The sequence below is a fragment of the Lontra canadensis genome, unplaced genomic scaffold (assembly GCF_010015895.1).
Source record: "Lontra canadensis isolate GAN:19392208 unplaced genomic scaffold, GSC_riverotter_1.0 scaffold82, whole genome shotgun sequence".
Taxonomy (NCBI): Eukaryota; Metazoa; Chordata; class Mammalia; order Carnivora; family Mustelidae; genus Lontra; species Lontra canadensis.
Window position 1 is genome coordinate 4,352,712 of NW_022631076.1, and position 21,244 is coordinate 4,373,955.

Genomic DNA, 21,244 nt, shown 5'->3' on the forward strand with positions numbered 1-21,244 from the left:
TGATAGGCTAGTTCAAATATCTACTATAGGGTAAATTGTAATTCAATTGATTCAATTGGTCACTTATGTGTGACCTAGCATGACTGTGCAACTTTCTCTGTGTGTTACAATCTCATTGGCCACCTATGCGTGACCAGGCCCAACCACATGGCCTTTGCCCTTAAAACCTAGCCTGTAAGGCAGAGAGAGATCGCCTCTTTATAAGGGGCGGCCCTGGCCGGTCGATTTGATTCTCAGTGCTTGGCACAAAATAAAGCTTTGCTTGACCTTCACTTTGTATCAGTCTCGCTCCTTTGATTAGGGACCCAACACAATGAAGAAAACAGGTTCCCATCTCATTAGTCGTCACTGTCTGCTCTGAACTTTCAAGGGTCTTCTTTTCAAAGGAACAGTGATCCAAAATGAAAACACGCCAGGTTCATAAAGCCAATGTGAGTGCTGACTGTGGAGGAGACACCACTTGTGACTTCTAATCATAACACAAAATCACTGTGGCTTTTTGGGGAGGCTTTCTTTCTTTTTTAGTTTTTAAATTGCAGTATAGTTAACATACAGTGTTATATTAGCTTCAGGTGTACAATACAGTGATTCAACACTTCCATAAACCCATGGGCTTATAACAACAAGTGCACTTTTAATACCCATCACCTATTTACTTTTTTACACCATACACAAAAACACATTCAAAATGGATTAAAGACCTAAATATGAGACCTGAAACCATAAAAATTGTAGAAGAGAGCACAGGTAGTAATGTCTCCAACATCAGATGCAGCAACATATAGTATTTCTAGACAGGTCTCCTGAGGCAAGGGAAATAAAAGCAACAATAAACTATTGGGACTACATCAAAATAAAATGCGTCTGCACAGCAAAGGAAACAATCAACAAAACCAAAAGGCAACCTACTGAATGGGAGGGGATATTTGTAAATGGCATATTCAATAAAGGGTTAGTATCCAAAATATATAAAGTTTTTTTTTATTTTTTAAAAGATGTAATTTTTTATTTGACAGAAAGAGGGAAACACACAGCGAGAGAGGGAACACAAGCAGGGGGAGGAGCAGAGAGAGAAGCAGGCTCCCTGCAGAGCAGAGAGCCCTGGGCTGGGCTCAGTCCCAGGACCCTGGGATCATGATCTGAGCCCAAGGCAGACGCTTAACGACTGAGCCACTCAGGTGCCCCATAAAGATCTTTTTTAGTTTTTTAAAGCAATAATATACTGATGAATCATTTTCGAACATTAAGAAAATACAGTCATTGGGAATCAAGTTGTATAGTAACATTTAACTATTTTCTTTTTCCTTAATCAGCCAGGTGATAAAAAGCAGCCTGATGGCTTTTCAATAGGGAAGGATGAGAGTATGAACAAAGACGCTTTTTATAACCACCTCCACGATTTAGAAGCAATAAGGAACATTCAGGGCTGTTTACCTAACCTGTAGGTCCTCTATTCAAATTAATTCATTCCATTCAGTTATTCAAAGTGCTGTTAAAAAGAAAAGCTCTTTTTAAAGATTTCTTAAAACAGTTAAGAACAACGGACACCACTTCAAATGAATTAACTGTCTGTATTATAGACTGTGTATATAAAATGGTTAAGGTGGGTTCAGGTTAAAGAAGTTTTCAGATGTCTGGGTTTTGCTTGAATGATGCCAAATGATCAGTCTAGTTGAGCAGTTCACTCTTTAATCTATTGATTTGGTAATTAATAAAGTTGATATAACAAAAAGCTTAAAAGCACTTGAGTGTAAGTGGACTAAGTCACCTTAGAGAATAAAATGGTATGAAAACTAGAAATCAGCATCCCAAGGAGGGATAAAGGACTGAAATTAGACCAACAAAATAGAAGTTAAAAATACATCCCCCCATAAAATAACATACTGACAATATTCCAGCTGAATTGGCTTTATTACATTGTTTTTATTTTTAAGATTTTTCTTTTTTAAATACATAGTGGATTGGATTCCTAAGTCATACTTCAAAGATCCATACAGGGAAACCAATAATGCTTCAAATATATAAGACCTTAAGAACAGATTTCCTTCAAAATTACAATGGCAAAATAATATACAAAGATGTGTAAAATCTTTATTAAATAAAACCTAATACAGTACTTCCTGGTATAAAAGAATGGATTATGAACTAGTTTATAGTATATAAAATAGTTCCTAAAGTAAAACAAAACTTATAGATAAAATCTGTCTACACACATTGCTATTTTCCTTCTATGACTATTTCCCCTCTATCTGGACAGCCTCTTTCCATATACCTATTTCCTTGTGCTGTTCCATGCATCTTCTCAACTATGTTCCTATTCCGGACAGTGATTCATTCCCTATAAAGTCTTCAAAACAACACTGCCACCACAAAACTCCCATCGTTACCAAGTTCTGATCTTGCCTGCCTCTCCCAGAAAAAGGCAATAGGGAAATACACAATAGCTCCAAGTGGTAACAGGCCTTCTGTTGTCTGATTAGGTACATTATATAGACGGCTACTTCCTCATGCTAGAAGTGAGCTATTCCTGATTTTCACTGAATTCGGTACTTGTAGTCAACAGAACTAGCACTCCAGACAGGAAGATACAGAAATAAAAACAAAGACAGAGAAAGAAGGGAACATATAGATCTTTTCAGCCTGGGAACAAACATCCTAAGACATCTAAAAGTTCCATTAGGTATCCGGAGAGTATCTGAAGAGGGGGGTGGTGGTCAAAAGCATTAAAACTTAGCTACACTGACTTGAGAATTTTATATAGGACTAACGCCAGTTAGTCTACAGTCTATACAGTTAGTTTAACTGGCGTTAGTCCTGTATACACCAGAACTAATAGTGGTACCCAAGTACAATGCAGGGGTACCAAATACCTATTAAGGGGTGCCTCGGTGGCTCGGTGGGTTAAAGCCTCTGCCTTCAGTTCAGGTCATGGTCTCAGGGTCCTGGGATTAAGCCCCGCATGGGGCTCTCTGCTCAGCGGGGAGCCCGCTTCCTCCTCTCTCCCTGCCTATCTCTCTGACTACTTGTAATCTCTATCAAATAAATAAATAAAATATTAAAAACAAAAATAAAAACAAATACCTGTTAAAATAAATTGTAAACAAAACACAGCACAGATTAAATCTGAACAAGTTCTTTTCTACTTAAGACAATGACCCTCAACTTGGAGAACACCAGTCCCTACCACCTCCCAATGTGGGCAAGAGGTTCTTGAATCCACATACATAGCCAGCATTGCCAAAGGACTAAATAAACCATATACGTCCCAAATATAGGGCTGACTACTCCTCAAATGTAAATAGTTGCTGATGTGATTGATGAAATCCAATATATTCAAAGGAAGTATTGAATTTATAATTAGTTCATCACTAGATATTTTCTCAGCTAATATACAGAAAATATACAACCAGTCAAATGAGTGAGTCCTCGAAAATTTTGCCATCGTAAAAAGTTACTTCATACAACAAAAGGGTTAGGAATCACCAGCCTTGGGTTCTATACTGAACTTTCCAGACGAGATTTGAGGTACCTGATTCCAGCACCTCATACACAGGCTGAATTCCTTTCACGGTGATGAATGACAAAAATACATGCATGGTAGTAAGATTTGCTGATAGGGATAAAAAAAATGACTTTTTAATTAGAGTAATAACATTTGAAGTAACAAAAGGAAAACAAATAAATATATACACATACACTAAAACCCATACAAAAATATATGAATTTAATATATTGGGTCTCCTCCATAGATCTATTAATCTACACAGAGGAGACTGAAATGCTCCCTTAGCATACACTGCCTAGCATCACTGTCAGCTAAATGAGCTCACAGGGCTGTTTTGCACCTGCTTTCCCACTTCTGCTCTGTAAAGAGCTTCAGGTTCATTAGCAAAGTGGTCCTTCTTTAAAAACAATAAGAACAAATGAGGAAGGAAGAATAAGTATGAACTCATTGGCAAATCTACGGCAGGTTGACTGCCTGGTCCTCCTTGAATTTGGGGATCTTCTTAAATTCACTTTGCTTCTTGAAGAAAAGTTGGGCCAGGATGTGGTCTGCTGTGGCCTGGAGATAATCGTCCATGTCAAGAGTTTGCAACTGGTAGTGGAAACCAAAACAGGATATATCAGCACCAAAGTACTTAGATTCCTACAAAGATCTTACAGCCATCACAGCACTTGCAAGCCAGCGGGGTACCTGACTGTATAACTTTATGGCCACCATGAATTCCTGTGAATGGTCACCTTGTAAGCCTGTCTTCCTTTGCCACAAGAAGCTCAACTTTTCAATTCCAAGAATAAGGAAAGTCCAATTGATGGCTAGAGGTGTTGAGGCATTGGAAACCTTCTTTGGACGGGATGTCTATCCTACTGAAAGGGAGTATCCCTAATCAAAGGATTGATAAGGGAAGACCCTCTGTCTTCCCCATGAGCAGGAACTAGAAACAAAAGAGCTTCTCAGGGTTTCATGCCTAGCAGCACACAACAGAGGCAAACCCTACTGCCAAATAATGGGTCCTGCTACTCCACAGCCAGACACAGCCCACCTCCTCTGGGTTGATAATGTCTGCCTATCTGGCCCCGCTGTCCAGTGGGTTGGGTCTGCCCATCTGTCCTTGTTCCCTCTATCAAGCTCTTTCCTCTCTGACGCTAACTCTCTTAGTCAGCCTCTCTCAATTTGGCCCTCTGGAACTGTCTCGCTGTGTGTTTCTGTCTCTCTCTGTGTGTGTCTGTGTGTGTGTGTTTTTCTCAGTTGGTTGGAACTTGGGGGATTAGGAGAAAATGTGATATACACAATCCCTTTATCACCAGATGAGATTATTTGGTTCTCCTCTTCTTCACATATGTTCTGCCATTCATTCATTTATTCATTCAGCTCATGTTTACTGAGGGCCTCCTGTGGTCCAGATACCATGCTTAGCAGGATATTTTGCCATCAGAGACACTCAGCAATCTTTCTAGGACTGTCTTATACTCACCTGGTCTCCGGTGCTGAAGGCAAGAAGGAAAAGCAAATCCTCATCGCATGTGCTCTTAATGTAATGTTGGGTTCCCACGGGGAAAAATACCACATCTCCAATGTGAACATCAAACTCCACGATACCCTGTGTATTAATAATTCCCACCTAAAGAGGGGGGAAAAACTGTGTTGAAGTTAAGCAAATAAAATCAAATAATCATTAAGGAGAAGTATTAATAATGAAGAATAAATGAATAAAAACATATAGTTATAAAAGGACTTCTTAGGGAGGGTAAATAGGAGAAAATAGAGGCCATCTTTTACATAAAATCTCCTGTTTCTGAGATGTAGCCCCCCAGAAGTCAAAAGACACTCTATTTAAGTAGATGTTCCTCAAAACGCATTAGTGAATTCAACACTGTGGAACATTGTGCAATAAGAGCATCGATCACTATGTTCTAATGAAGGATTATAAATTCCCTAATCAAGCAGAAGGCTCACATCTCACTGTTTTTCTGCCCTCGTGCCCTCCTCCTGACTTGCTCAGGAAAATTCAGCCTTCCAGGACAGCAGCACCCTAATAGCTCCCCTTAAAAGGATCAGAAACGAAATGTGCACACAAATGCATGCCTGTGAGCACACAAGCACACCAAAAATAAAATCTTATCCTTGAAACAGAATTTGGGAGTGATTACAATGCCCTTTTCCAATGTATCCAAGCCTTCACCTATAAAAACAAAAAACTTTTGCTAAGGAAGACCTAGCAAGTGCAATTCAGTCTGGTTTGGTTCTTTCTGTCAGGATAGAGACAGGAACAAGCTAGAAGTCCACTTAGACCTGGGTAGGCCATCGCTGATTTCCCCAGGGAGGCCTGTGATCGTCCAGAAGAACTACGGTCAAGTCACTACCATAACGTGCTATTCAGTTTGGCTTTTCTCATGATAACCATATAACTGACCATCCAAACCAAGACTCTCTGAAGCATCACCAGTTTCACCCAGACAAGTGTACATCAGGAGGATCCTGCATAAACAAAGTACGTGGCCACCCTACTGACACTCTTCACCTCCCCAGCCATCCCCACTCACGGCACACTGAGAGGACATCAGTGATGTCACAGTCCCCAAAGAGCAGCACACTAAACCTTGTATTCCCTAAAAATGCAAAACTCTGAAAATGTAAAATGTTTCAAACCCTTCACCCTTTCTCATTTCTGACATGGGCTGAGCCTCTTCTCATGCTAATATCAAAGTTAGAAGCTATCCGGCATGGCCTGCATGGTATTTTCTATGGAAACTGTCTAGAAAGCCATTAGCACCAAGTCTTTCAATGTTACCAACAACTGAACCAAAACAAAGAAAAACTTCCTGTTTGCTTCTTTCTGCATTAAAAAGGAAAGTTCAAGAAGCTGTTCGTGGAGAAATTACCTTTGCACATCCACTTATTACATATCCCATTTCATTTGCATTCAAATGAAAATGCGGCTGTCGTAATCCATTGTTATAAATTCTGAGTGTACACAAAGTGAGAGCATTCTGATGCTTGAAAAAGGAAAAGACATATAAATCCGGTTATTTAGCAAACATCCCACTCAGCAACTTAACCATTCAGATCATCCTAATTACAGCTTCTCCTTCTGCAGCCCTCACTGAGAACATACAATTTTTTTTAATCCCTTATATTTATTACATCTCTTGTTCCTTAAAACAACCTTGTAAGGTTGGTAGTGTTCATCCCTCCTTTTTTGCAGGTGAGGAATTTGAAATATACATTGGCTAAGTCATTTACTTAGGGTTGGACAGTGGTGGACCCGGGATTTCAATCAGGGGATTTGATGGCCCCGTTGGACTCGTCGTCATTATGCAATGCAGCCAGTTGAGTTGTTGTTGTTTTTTTTAAGATTTTATTTATTTATTTGACAGACAGAGATCACACGTAGGCAGAGAGGCAGGCAGAGAAAGAGGAGGAAGCAGGCTTTCCGTGGAGCAGAGAGCCCGATTCGGGGCTTGATCCCAGAACCCTGGGATCATGACCTGAGCCAAAGGCAGAGGCTTCAACCCACTGAGCCACCCAGGCACCCCCAGTTGAGCATTTAAAAAAAAATGAAAGAGAAATCTCACAAGCATCCGATCTTTTCATTAATGTAACTATCCAGACCAGGAAGTTAGGCTCCCAAATCCACACTACGGTCTCAATGAATAGTTTCCATTAATCAAATCTAGTAATGTTGGACTAGATTTTTCCTTTGCCTTTCTTCCAAAAGAAGGCTGAATCTAATCTAAATCTCATATTTCCATCCATCTTAGTGATCATCAAAATTTTTTTTCTTGGGGCACCTGGGTGGCTCTGTTGGTTAAGCATCTGTCTTCAGCTCAGGTCACGATCCTGGGGCCCTGGGATTGAGCCCCAAGTTGGTCTCCTTGCTCAGCAGGGAGTCTGTTTCTCCCTCTTCCTTTGCCCCTCCCCTTCTCTCCCCGCCACCAGCCCCTACCAAGCTCTCTTGCTCTCTCTTTCTCGGACAAATAAGTAGAATCTATAAAAAAAAAAAAAATTTCTCAATTACCTGATTCAGGAATTCACCAAAAATTTTTTCACGATTGCTTAGTTCGCTTCCATTTTTCCAGTATTGTGCCAGTTGTATTACTCCTCCTGGAAATTGATATTCTTTTGAACCTGAGTCAGAGGAAGTTTAAAAAAAAACAAGACAAAAGTAAGGTATCCACAAAGTGGATGAAAGGAATCAAAACGTACAAACTTCTAGTTATAAAATAAGTAAGTCACAGGGATGTAATGTATAGTATCCAACTATAAATAATAATACTGTACTGCATATTTGAAAGTTGCTAAGATCTTAAAATTTCTCATTACAGGGGCACCTGGGTGATTCAGTCATTAAGTCTTCGGCTCAGGTAATGATCCCAATGATCTCAGTCCTGGGATTGAGCCCCACATCGGGTTCCCTGCTCGGCGGGAAGTCTGCTTCTCCCTCTCCCACTCCCCCTGCTTGTGTTCCCTCTCTTGCTATGTCTTTCTCTGTCAAATAAATAAATAAAATTGTTTAAAAAAAAATTCTCATTACAAGAAAAAAAGATTCTACGTATAGTAACTTCAATAAAATAATTTAAAAAATAAATACAAAACCTAATTTAAAAATTTAAAACTTAATTTAAAATCTCCTATTTGAGGGGGGCCTGGGTGGCTCAGTGGGTTAAAGCCTCTGCCTTCGGCTCAGGGTCCTGGGATGGAGCCCCGCATCGGGCTCTCTGCTCAGCAGGGAGCCTGCTTCCCCCTCTCTTTCTCTGCCTGCCTCTCTGCCTACTTGTGATCTCTGTGTGTCAAATAAAGAAACGAAATCTTTTAAAAATAAAAATAAAATAAAATCTCCTATTTGAAATCCCTTAATTGCTCCTCTTTCCCATCAAAATGAAGTATAAACTCATCAGCATGGCTTCTGAAACCTGCATTCTTAAACCCTCTTCTCTCATCAGCCTCTTCTCCTGAGGCACCTCCAGTCCCAACACACACCCCTCACACTTTGAAATCTTCTACTACGTTCTCTTTTGCTTCCATTCTTTTTCTCTCATTTCCTATTCTTTAAAGAAACGTGTTTTTTCAAACTCCTCTTTACTTTACCTACTATTAAAAAAAAAAAAACACATTACATCTCAATCCAACACCTATATAATCACATATACCAACACTTAACTAGAAAGATTTTGCAAAACAACATACTATACCTTTAAGGTCATAAAAATATCTCCACACAAGACTCTCTGGAGACTGAACATAACTAGGATTTATAACCAGTTCTGCCAAGTTGGGGGGAAGGTTGACACCCTGGTCCTCTTTCTGCTTCTGGAACGTTCTAATGAAATTAATTCCACCTTCAGGCTGAAACACATAAGAAATCATACACGGTATTTGTGAAACATTCCACAGATTTTAGTAATAGAAGGGTAGGTAGCTGAGGATAGGGCACCATTGTGGTTTTCAGTGGCCCAGTCAAAGAAACTGACCTCAGTCAACCTGAGGCTGTGATATTCATGAAAATCCTCCAAGTTTTCAATGCATGTTGGATTTTAATGTGTTAATGTTTTATATTCATTATAATCCTATAAAAATATACACTGGTTTTCATATTTACAAATATTCTCTTAATGACTCATTTTTTCCACTTCTCCCTATAACAGTCAATCAGGATCTGCTGTGAGGTCAATTTCAAAACTTCCCTAGATAGATTTCCAAATCTGTCACAGAATTTCTTCCACTTGCTACTTATGGTCATTACCAATTCTTCTGATCGATCTTCTGACCGTTTGTATTGTTAGCATCTGCATCTGGCCCTCTCTCTCTACACCCAGCCCTATGAGCAGCCCCTCCATGATAATAGAAGTATTTAGAAAGACCAAAGCAGCTTTCCTTCAGGAAAACAATGGGCTTCTCTGCATTGAATTAGGAAAACACAATTACATCATCTGCAGCAAGCTTCTCCCTGAATGAGTGTATATCTTTTCAGAGATCAAACTATAGTCATTTTTATTAGTGCTATCAAAACTTTTCTACCAATTCATTATAGTTTCCTATAGAAGTCCTTCATAAAAGAAAGTAAAAACTAAGTCAATTTCAACAAGTCGTGTATCTTTAATAGGAATACAAGTTATGTTCTTGAGTTCATAACCCAAATCTTACCCTACTAACTGCTACCCTAGAAACACAAATACTTATGCTTTCTTTGTGCCTATGTAATGCAAACCCTCAAAGAAGGATTTGTGTTCAGTAGTGGTACAGACCTTAAGTGACCTGGAAGCAATATCTTCAGGTACAGAAAAAAACACATCATCAACATCCAGTGTCTGAAGTTCATCATGTGTGGAAAAGAAGAGTAAGAAAAAGCAGTCTTCGTTCCCCACATTCTTGATCCAGTGTAGAGTATTTTTAGGGAAGAAGATCACTTGGCCAGCTGTAACATTGTATGTAGTAACTACACCACCATCATCAACCACCCCAATCCATGCTGTCCCCTGAAACATAATAGAAAACACGTACAACGTCACTTTAGAGCAATGTTTCTCAAATCTTTTTCATTACACCTTTTTTTCTCAATTTTTTAAAATATATTTTTTAAAGATTTTCTTTATTTATTTGAGAGAGAGAGTGAGAGAGAACATGAGATGGGAGAAGGTCAGAAGGAGAAGCAGAATCCCCGTGGAGTTGGGAGCCTGATGCGGGATTCGATCCCCAGACTCCAGGATCAGGACCTGAGCTGAAGGCAGTTGCTTAACCAACTGAGCCACCCAGGGGCCCTCATTACATCTCTTATAAGGTACCATTTTAGTATCCTATGAAATTTTGACACTACAGATGTGCTATTAATCTGGGTGTACCTTACATTCATCGTGCTTGTGCACTACATGCATATCTGACCTTTACACATAAAAAAAGTGAGGCGTTTTACCTTCTAAAGTTTTTGCCCCCCTCCCCAGGGGGCAATATCACTCTATTGAGAATTTAGAATTCTAAGTTCATGCTTCAGAGTTTGAAAAGACTACAAGCACATGTGTGCGTGTTCACAGGTGGTCATGCTGACAAGCATGTCCGTGTATGTCCATGTTTCCGTGTGTATGCATACGGATGCACATTATTTCCTAGATAAAAAGTCTGCACACAAATTTAATAATGATACTAATAGTAATAACACAGTGTTTTTACTCTGTGTCCAGATATTCTTCTGAGGCACTTTACCTGTCTTAACTCAATCATCCCTTGTATCAACCCTATGAAGCAAGTACTATTATTATCCTCATTTTATAGAGAGAAACTGAATCTGTAAAGAATGTACAATTTTCCCAAGATTCCTCTGCTAGTCAATGGCAAAGCTGGGAATTGGACCTCCAGCAGTCTAGCTACAAAGTCTACACTTTTTTGAATTGTGTTAAGAACATTTAACATGAGACCAACCCTCTTAAATTTTTAAGTGTTCAATACAGTACTGTTAAAGACAGACAAATTGCTGTTCAGAAGATCCCTAAAACTTAATTCTCTAGTCAAAATATCTAGAAATAGAGATAGAATGGTGCTTGCCAGAGGCTGGAGGGAAATCTATACTTGTAATGCATATTACACCATACTTTGATTCCACTTATACAAAATCCTTTTTCTCATTCTCTAATCATCTCTACAATAGTATTCTGTAAAGTAAGTAGAAAAGGTAATATTATTTCTTCCATAGTTGGTCATTAGGGAAGCATCTACAAGAAGTCTTTTGTGGGGCATGTGCACTCTAATGTTTATAGCAGCAATGTCCACAATAGCCAAACTATGGAAAGAGCCTAGGTGTCCATCAACAGATGAATGGATAAAGAAGATATGGTACACACACACACGCACACACACACACAGGAATACTATGCAGCCATCAAAAAAGCCCCAAATCCTGCCATTTGCAACAGTGTGGATGGAACTAGAGGGTATTATGCTAAATGAAATAAGTCAATCAGAGAGGGACTATTATCATATGATCTCACTGATTTGAGGAATCTGAGAAACAAGACAGAGGATCATAGGGGAGGGGAGGGAAAAATGAAACAAGACAAAACTAGAGAGGGTGACAAATCTTAAGAGACTAGTGGTCTCAGGAAACAAACTGAGGGTTGCTGGAGTGGGGGGGTGGGAAGGATGGGGTGACGGGGAAATGGACACTGGGGAGGGTACGTGCAATGGTGAGTGCTGTGAATTGGGTAAGACTGATGAATCACAGACCCGTGCCCCTGAAACAAATAATACATTCTATGTTAATAAATAAATAAATACACTATCTCTGAGAAGGGCAAAAAAAAAAAAAAAAAGGAGTCTTTGTTGTATCTACACAGATGTGTACAACTCAGTTCCAGATGAGTATTAAAGGGACAGGAGAAAGGTGAACTTCTAAAGTGCTCTCTCCAAGTCCACGGTGGCGGTGTGTCTCTATTCATACCGGGTACCAACTACTCCAAACCCACAGCAGAGGCAGCCCTGTGGCCAATGGGCCATGCACAACAGGGCCACGCACACTGGTCACCCCAGCGGCCCTGAACCCAGTGGCCCCGCCTCCCTCAGGGCCACTCCTTTCACGGCTTTCATGAACACACTCCGAAACAAAAGCAACGTCCATGGGTGAGTATGCAGTAGAGAGACTTCCTTCACATCTTATTGACTGGCTCCTTACCATGTATGTGAGGGATCCTACAATTTTCTGGGGATCTAAACAATATTCTAGCCACATTTATTTCCTTTATAGTTGAACTTTTTTATATTTTTGTAAGTAAGATGTAATTGACTCACAACATCCTATTAGTTTCAGGTGTACGACACAAAGATTTGACACTCATATTACACTGTGAAACAATCACCACCAGTCTAGTTTTAACATTCATCATCCTCCCTACAATTTTTTCTTCTGATGGGAACTTTTAAGATCTACTCTCTTACCAACTTTCAAATTTACAATTCAATATTACGAAATATAGTCACCATGATTTATTTATTTTACAACTGGAAGTTTATACCTCTTGACCACCTTCTAGCTCACATTTAGGAGATCACATTAGAAACTCTCTCTGGACTTTCCAGAACAGTTTTCCAGACTGAGCTGGATTCCAGGCCTGTTATCTATTGGAACATGCTCCAGACTAATTTTCCTACTTGAGGTCTGTTTTTAAGGGTCCCCTTCCACTTACATGCCTTTCCTTCCTCCTACTACTCTGCCACTACTCAGCCAGAGCCATGGAAACTAATCTTTTGGAGACTGTCCTCTTTTTTTTTTTTTTTTTAAGATTTTATTTATTTATTTGACAGACAGAGATCACAGGTAGGCAGAGAGGCAGGCAGAGAGAGGAAGGGAAGCAGGCTCCCTGCCAAGCAGATAGTCTGATGCGGGGCTCGATCCCAGGACCCTGGGATCATGACCTGAGCTGAAGGCAGAGGCTTTAACCCACTGAGCCACCCAGGTGCCCCTTTTTTTTTTAAGATTTATTTATTTATGGGGGGCGGACCAAGGGAGAGGGATAGAGGGCCAAGCAGACTCTGCACTGAGCACAGAGCCTAATAGAGGGTTCCATCTCATCCCCTGAGATCATACCCTGAGCCAAAACCAAGGGTTGGATATTTAACTGACTGCACCACCCAGGTGCCCCAAGACAGTCCTCTTTTACATATTCTGTATATGAGGAAAAAGACAAAATGGCAGAAAACATGGACTTGTCCCAGGCCAACAACTACAGTTTATCTTTAGAAAACTCAATCCTTCTGAGCCTCTGTTCTCTCATAAGAAATAAGAAGTTTGGTCTCAGACAGATGAAACTCTAATCTCTCTTTCTGTTGTAAATTCTAAAACTGAATGAATTGCATTCATACAGGGGTAATACAAGGGGTATTACTAACACCAACAGAAATATGTCACGTAACACTGGCTGATCTATTAACAGGATCACCAGGGTAAGACCAAAGTCTGAAAGTGCCATGAGCAAGCACTTAGTCACTATCCCTCTCCCAGTATCTGGACAACAGAATGCAACAATCAATACTTTCTAGAATTAATGAATTATTTGAAATTCAAGTGAGAACGCTCATTTCATCTCTAGCTCTCTTTCACTTGACTCCTAGACAATTCTATAAAGTCTGAACCACAAAAATGCTTCGAATTGCCCTGATCTTGGGGACTCCAGGCTGAACATCAGCAAACTGCTTTTTTCCTCAGAAGAAAGCAGCTATCTCTTTGATCACTGCATCAGAGCCTCAAGTTTTAGCTTTGGCTCAAAGGACGGAACAGTGATCTTATTTCAACAATAGCAAATGAAAAATGATTTCATGCTGAAGAAAGAAGTTCAAAGTGACGTCAAGAATAATTACAACAAACAGGTTAACGCTTCAGGCCACCGCTAACAAATCTAACTGAATACACAGCCAAAGCCCAGGTGTTGTCTGTCACTTAGCTAAGTAGGTTTGACAACAACTAAAATAATAGCTTGAGGACACACAGCATAAACACTGAGGCGCAGAACACAGGCAAACTCGTTATACCTGTACAAGGTAGCCATGTTCATTAGCATTGAAGTGCCAGTGAGGGGCCCGGAGACCGTTGCTTTTTATTCTCAGGGTCCCCAGAGTCATCTGTGATCTCTGACTGTTCAAGCTGCTACCAAAGGCCTCTTCTTCAATGCTGAGGTAGTCTTTGACATTGTTCCTATACCGGGCCCACTGGATTGCACCGCCAGGGAATTCAAACACCTGAAAAGTCAGACAAGCAACCGTCAACGTGGAGGTCATCTGAGGAACAAGAGGCCACTGTGGCTTGCAGAGTAAGAGGTAGGCAAAACAGAAAAGACAGTGGTGAGCGGATGAAGACTAGAGGCCCAGAAGGGAAGAGGAAGAATAGGTCTGCAAGACTCTATTAGGGTACGGAGTCGACCACCCCTCAATTAGACAGAGAACACTCTCGATAATGCAAGTCACACAGCGAGGTTTATCTCCAGCTCGCTGGGGTCCAAGTATCCGCCCGGCGCAGCAGGTTTCAACAAGGACCCGGAGCACTCAAAGCCAAGGGTTTACATAGCATTTTCAAGGCACTCCTTCATGGCTACATACATCTCTTGGGCCCCACTTTGACAGTTTAACTTTATTTAAATTTTTTGCCACCCCGGTGTCACCCTGGTGGTTAAGTGAGATATAGGTTTAGAAGAATTTTAACCTTAATTACATTTCCTTCTGCCTCAGCCTCCTACAGTTTTATGGTGGGGAGGGCGACCTTTGGCCTCAAGGTACTGAGCCATTTGTCTCTGGAAATTGGGCCATTGAAAAGATAGCCTTTTTTCTTGTAAATCACTAGGACATTTGCAAACCAAGGGAGACTGGGGTCTAGCAGAATTATGATCTCTGCAAGTTAACTATCTGTTTTTCTTCAACATTTGGTCCCTGTGGCGCCATCACCTAACTGCCCTGGTGGTATAGGCAGTGTCGGCCTGTTAGGGACACTCAGTAAAATGGCTTCCGGGCCTTCAGGATGGCCATTCTTATGCTAATCCACTCTTACAGGGCAAGGTGCCGGCTTTTGCTTTGCCAAGATGGCCGTACTTATGTCAGGGCCAGACCCGAGGTGGGTACAGCCTTGTTTTTCCTGGCTTCCACAGCTGGAGCTGGTTTCTGGGACTTGTTTTTAAGTCCCCTGGGGGAAGGGGAGCAGGGACAGTAAAATAGGTCCTTACAACTCCACGAATGACAGACATGAAAAGAACACCTATCCTGACAAAAGAATAGAGAGCTTTGCATTTGTCTGTCTGCAGTCCTCCCCTCTGGGCTGACACAGAGCTATCAATGAAAGGAAAGCTCTTCCTGGGGCCAGTATCAAGCCAACACTTCTCTACTCTATGGCTCACCTCCCTTCATCTAGATGGCCCACAGTCAATTCCTTCCAGTGAAGAGAAAACAAACCTTAGTAAACAGGCAATGGGAGGTTTGTTTTGAAATCACTGTTAGAATAGATGATTCTTTTTGCTAAATGTGTGATTCATACCTTGGATTTAGGCAAATGATTAAGAAACTGGTATTTTGGATCAACAGCCTTTTGCACTATGGGAACTATTGTTTGCAGAGGCCGGGCTTCCAGTCCTAGGTGGACTTGTGAATGTGGCTGAGAGTTGTGAACATAAACCAAGGAAAGTATCAGTACTCCTCCTGCCGTGGTGATGGTACAGGCCAAGAGACACACCAGGAAAACGCTCATCAGTGACCACTGCCGCCTCTTCTCCTAGGAGAAATTTTGAAGCCATTATTCTCCACTCTTGATGCATTAAAAATATTGCCTCCTTTCTCACTTTGGCTTATATTTTCTTTTACTTAAAAAATGTACTTCTGGGATAAATATACTCAGTAAAATAATACATGTGTAAATATGAGTGTAAATAAATACAAATGTACACACACACACACATATCCCATCTACCTTGCCTGACACCCAAATAAATAAGAAAAACAATAAACATAGGAAAAGCTGAGGCACAGAATAAATTATTAGAAAATTAAGTAGCCAGTTAAGGGACACCTGGGTGGCTCAGTTGATTGGACGACTGCCTTCGGCTCAGGTCATGACCCTGGAGTCCCGAGATTGAGTCCCGCATCGGGCTCCCGGCTCCGCAGGGAGTCGGCTTCTCTCTCTGACCTTCTCCTTGCTCACGCTCTCTCTCACTGTCTCTCTCTCAAATAAATAAATAAAATCTTTAAAAAAAAAAAAAAGTAGCCAGTTAAGTTTGTATGTAAAATGCATTTGAGTGCGGCCAATTAGCCCTTGTTTACCAGTCCCTTCACCTGAAAATTAAAGAGATTATAAAGACTAGATTTCAAGAATCTTTTAGTTCCAGAATATACATATGTAATCACATGAACACTCACTCTCCCTCCCTCCTTCACTTAAGTAGCTTCATTAAACACCCCCTTCCATGTATTACCTGTCTGAGCTACTAACTCATCTACCAAGGACAAGTTCAATATTTCTATGTACAGCTGTGTTACTATTTCCTCGTTATCACATTACAAATACATGCTACAAACAACAGTATTATTTCTGTGAGTTACAATCCACATTACTGAAAGCTACCAAAAGAATACACACCAAATTTTGGACCAATTTGCCCTCATTCCTCTGACCACAAAATGACATTTATAAGTGCTAATGTTGTGGTTTCCTTTCCACTGCCCTCTGAATTCCTCTCTAAGCAGGCATAGCTTTGATTACTAATAACTCTAACACAGATGTTAGCATGTCAACATTCTTTTTTTTTTTTTTTAAAGATTTTGTTTATTTATTTGAGAGACAGAGATCACAAGTAGGCAGAGAGGCAGGCAGAAAGAGAAGAAAGGAAGCAGGCTCCCTGCTGGGCAGAGAGCCCGATGCGGGGCTCGATCCCAGGACCCTGGGATCATGACCGGAGCCGAAGGCAGAGGCTTTAACCCACTGAGCCACCCAGGCGCCCCAGCATGTCAACATTCTTAAATGGTATATTTTGTATAGAATAACCATTGATTAACATTCGCAATTTAACATTGTATGAGGATATTATACTGAACAATAACCAATTCACTAATACCGTGAACAACAAATTCATGAAAAGTTGAACCATTACAAAGCTAATGGAGATGTGAGCTAGGAGTTGATAAGACGGAAAGCAAATCAAGAAATGCCCAGAGCAGGAGACATTACGTTTCAAAAGAGGGTCACTTGAGGAAAGCTGGTCTAAAAAGGGATTCTTTCCTGACTCTGCATAAAGGTTTGGAGGGAGCTAATCTCAAGGTGTTAGTCTGCACCTTACCATTCTGGAGACGGTGTCCATCTTCCTCGTAGAAAAAGTATTATGAGCTGCATCTTCATGCATCTCAAAGGCTGAGTTGTCCATTTGCAACAGAAGCAGCCAATTCACTGAGAAAGAAAAAGGGGGAGATGTAGCTTTAGTCGATGGGGAGATCCCTGAGAGGTGAGGAATGATAACTCTCCAGTAAGGGACTACTAATATATAGCTGCAAGTTAAGGAAACAAAATAAGGAAGTGATAATCTCAGTTTAAGGGAAAAAAAACACAGAAAAACCCCAGAAAGAATTGCCAAATTAGAGACCAATAAAATACTTTCGTTGGTCCTCATGTCTTTGCCTACTGATGACGCAAACACAGATAATGATAACTGACATTTTCTTCTCTCACGGTGCACCAGGCGCTGTACTAATCACCAGGCGCTGTACTAATCACCTACGTTACATGACTGAACTCTTAGAGCGACTCTTTCAGGTACTCCCAGCCTTCCTATTTTGTGGACAAGGAAACTGAGACAAGGAAATGCAGTCAGTGCCCTGCTGATATCAGCATCAGAGCAAAGCATCATCTCTCGGAAGATTTTTCACGACACCGGTTCTCTACAGTATCAGGGTGGGTGCTTTGTCTAGTACAACCTATTTTCACCCAAATTGGTCCTGCTTCTAAAACAATGGACTGATTTTCCCATGTGCTTTCTTGAATAATTTTGTTCCCTGAAAATTAAATCTTCTTTCACAATTTCACTTGTATCATATTTTCTGGTGATGAGGGGTGGCCCGAGTCACCTAAAAACCATTCCTATAATCCACAAAATGTTAACCATCCTTCTTTCCTTTCTATCTTATCTGTCTTCCTCCAGTGAATGTGGCTGAATGCCTACTGTGTTCCAGGCTGTTTGCCACTCCTGTGAAACAACATGAGGCCTCTGAATAGCCTCTTGTAGGAGAAATGGAAAGGAAAACACTACCAAAAACTATGCTGTGTTCTGACAGAAGTATGCACAAGGCTCTGTGAGGATAGAGAAGACAGTGATCGTGTCTGAGATGGGGCTTCTCCAAAGTCAGAATTTTGAGCTGAGCCTTTGAGTCCCAACACGGCTTCACTAGGTAGGCCCAGTTAGTCCATTACATTCTAGTCCATATTTCTGGCTTGTCTCTAAGAAGCTCCGGAGCATGGGATAAAGATGTAGACGCTATCTGGGTTAGCCAGCTCAGGCTCTGACAAGGCTGCAGGTGGTCACTCTTTGAGGCGATGGACAGCTGACACTGGGGCCCTCCTATCACATCTCCTCAAATCTAAGATCCCCCAGTGCATCATACCAGTTAGCCTTTCCCCACCAAGACCTGGAACTGAAATGAATGGTACTGATTTTGAGGTCATAAAGTATTTCAAATAATTGTTTTTCTGTGGAGCCAGTAAGGTGATGTCATTGTGTTATCGGGTTGTTATATATCTTGTTATATATTTTATGTACCATAAAATACAATGTTTTTCCTGTTCAGTGTTCCCTGTGCATTTGTTAACCGGAATACATTCCACATCTTAACATCTCTGAAAATGGGATGTGTTTTACAAAGGGTGGTCTCTAAGACTAAAGGAAAGTTGCCAATTTTCCTTCGTCTTATCAGCAAATGGTACTATATGGATCTTCAAAGCAAGTTTTACACAATTTTTTATTTTACCATTTTTCTTTCTCAGGAGTATGAAAACACAGTCCTCTGTCACCAGCATTATCTAGGAGCTACATTTAGCATTTATTTAAATGGCAAGACAAGCAAATCATCAACCGAATTATATGAAAACTCACTTTAGCACTAAATCAAAGAACCCTACAGCTGGATGAGGTCCTTTTCGTCTTTGCAGTTAAGAAAACAGAGGGCTGTGGGGCGCCTGGGTGGCTCAGTGGGTTAATCCTCTGCCTTCGGCTCAGGTCATGATCCCAGGGTCCTGGGATGGAGCCCCGCATCGGGCTCTCTGCTCAGCAGGGAGCCTGCCTCCACCTCTCTCTCTGCCTGGCTCTCTGCCTACTTGTGATCTCTCTGTCAAATAAATAAATAAAATCTTTAAAAAAAAAAAAAAAAAGAAAGAAAAGAAAAGAAAACAGAGGGCTGGGACCTAGGTGGTGCAGTTGCTTAAGCATCAGACTCTTGGTTTGGCCCAGGTCGTGATCTCAAGGTCATGATCTCAGGGTCCTAGGATTGAGCCCATGTTAGTCTCCACGTGGAGTCTGCTTGAGATTCTCTCTCCCTCTCCCTTTGCTCTTCCTGCTCATGCTCTCTTGCTCTCTAAAATAGATAAATTAATTGGAAGAAAGAAAGAAAGAGAGAAAGGAGAAAGAAAGAGAGAGAGAGAGAGAGAGAAAGGAAACAGGGATCAGAGAGCCTAAGTATTTTTCCCAAAGTAACACAGTAAGTCATTGGCAGACCCAGAACAAATGTCCATCTCTCTCAATTTCAGCCAAAGATCTTCCTATTTCTTTTTGCTATAGGGGAACTTCGTGCCTTTGATATACATGTAAATAGCGAATTGAACCAAAACAGCTAAAAGGCAGAATATTATCAAAATCATTTTAAAATATATAAATGCAACTTTGTGGTGCAGCCCTCAGTAGTGGGGATGCTAGCCATTCACATAACCCTCAGAAGTGGGGTAGTTTCTACTAAAGCAGAAATTCTTGGTAGACTGGGAAGTAAGTAGGCAGAACTGCTCATTGAAGTGGAGTCTACAACTAGTAGCCAAATCACCAAGCCGGTGCCAGACAGTCATTAAAGGAAAAGACTGGTGACCCCATTTTGCAAACACCCCATTTTTGTAACATACCGAATCACACATCTAATAGTCATTTTCCTTTTTTTTTTTTTTTTTTAAGATTTCATTTATTTATTTGAAGAGAGAGACATATCGAGAGAGGGAACACAAACAGGAGGAGTGGGAGAGGGTGAAAGAAGCAGGCTTCCCGCCAGGGGGAGAGTCCCATGTGGGGCTGGATCCCAGGACACTGGGATCATGGTGGCTTAATGTCTGAGCCACCCAGGCACCCCTAGTAATCATTTTTAAATAAGAGCCATACTACTTGGGGTGCCTGGGTGGCTCAGGGGGGTTAAGCCTCTGTCTTCAGCTTAAGTCATGATCTCAGGGGCCCAGGATCAAGACCTGCATTGGGCTCTCTGCTCAGCAGGGTGCCTGCTTCCCCTTCCCCCGCTGCCTGCCTCTCTGCCTACTTTGTGATCTTTCTCTTTCTGTCAAATAAATAAATAAAATCTGTAAAAAAAAAAAAAAAAAAAAAAAACCGCGCCATACTACGTACATGTTGTCATCAAAGACAAACATGGATCAATGCCACACAATTGGGAGGAACAGTTAAAAAATGCAGGCCCAATACTTTTGTTGTGACTTCAAAATGTTTAAGCTACTGTGCTTCCAAACATAAGTACCTGAAAATATTTCCTAAGGTTCACTTATACTGTCAAATATAATAATTGCTCAATTGAAACATAATTAGGAGATACAAACATTTGTTATTCACCAGTGGGCAGGATTATCCCCCAAATATTTGACCACCTGTAGGGCACAGGCACTGAGCAGTTAGAAGAGAAGCAGTTAGCTGGTGTGGCCACCAGATAAATGTGTACTAGGTGAACCTCAGTCCTGCCAGTAGCTACAACCAGGGCACAAAGTTTATAGTAGAATGGTTAAGAAGAGTACAAATTCTGGAGACAGACCACCAAGGTTTGAATCCTAACTCTGCACTTACTAGCTGTGTGACCTGGGGCAAGCTGTCTAGCCTCAAGTTCTTCAGTTATACAATGGGACTAATAAAGTTGCCTTTATAAAAGTGTGAGAGGATAAACTAGTTAATATATGTAAAGCATTTAGCACAGTGTCTGCACACAGTAAATGCTTAATTAATGTTCGCCTGATTCTTTTTTAATAAGTACAAGTAGACTTACTAT

At 40.9% G+C, this 21,244-nt stretch overlaps 1 protein-coding gene across 1 annotated transcript; it reads right to left on the minus strand.

Annotated features, from left to right (window-relative positions):
* Window positions 1-3,672: 3,672 nt before the first annotated feature.
* Window positions 3,673-17,513, minus strand: LOC116882256. Its single transcript, XM_032882562.1, has 9 exons — window positions 17,296-17,513; window positions 15,504-15,737; window positions 14,015-14,221; window positions 9,748-9,978; window positions 8,695-8,848; window positions 7,521-7,630; window positions 6,385-6,498; window positions 4,977-5,123; window positions 3,673-4,096 (listed from the first exon to the last, which is right to left on the minus strand). Exons 1-9 carry the CDS (start codon window positions 17,377-17,379, stop codon window positions 3,962-3,964), a joined length of 1,416 nt encoding a protein of 471 aa, XP_032738453.1. The 5' UTR covers window positions 17,380-17,513; the 3' UTR covers window positions 3,673-3,961.
* Window positions 17,514-21,244: the final 3,731 nt, after the last annotated feature.

Excerpts from the sequence above, each read along its gene's own strand:
- LOC116882256 (XM_032882562.1), bottom strand. The coding sequence starts at position 17,379 with ATGGACAACTCAGCCTTTGAGATGCATGAAGATGCAGCTCATAATACT. Across the intron at positions 8,849-9,747 it reads TTGCTTCCAGGTCACTTAAG|CCTGAAGGTGGAATTAATTT; the intron begins GTCTGTACCACT and ends TATGTGTTTCAG. Across the intron at positions 4,097-4,976 it reads CCTTCAGCACCGGAGACCAG|TTGCAAACTCTTGACATGGA; the intron begins GTGAGTATAAGA and ends TTCCACTACCAG.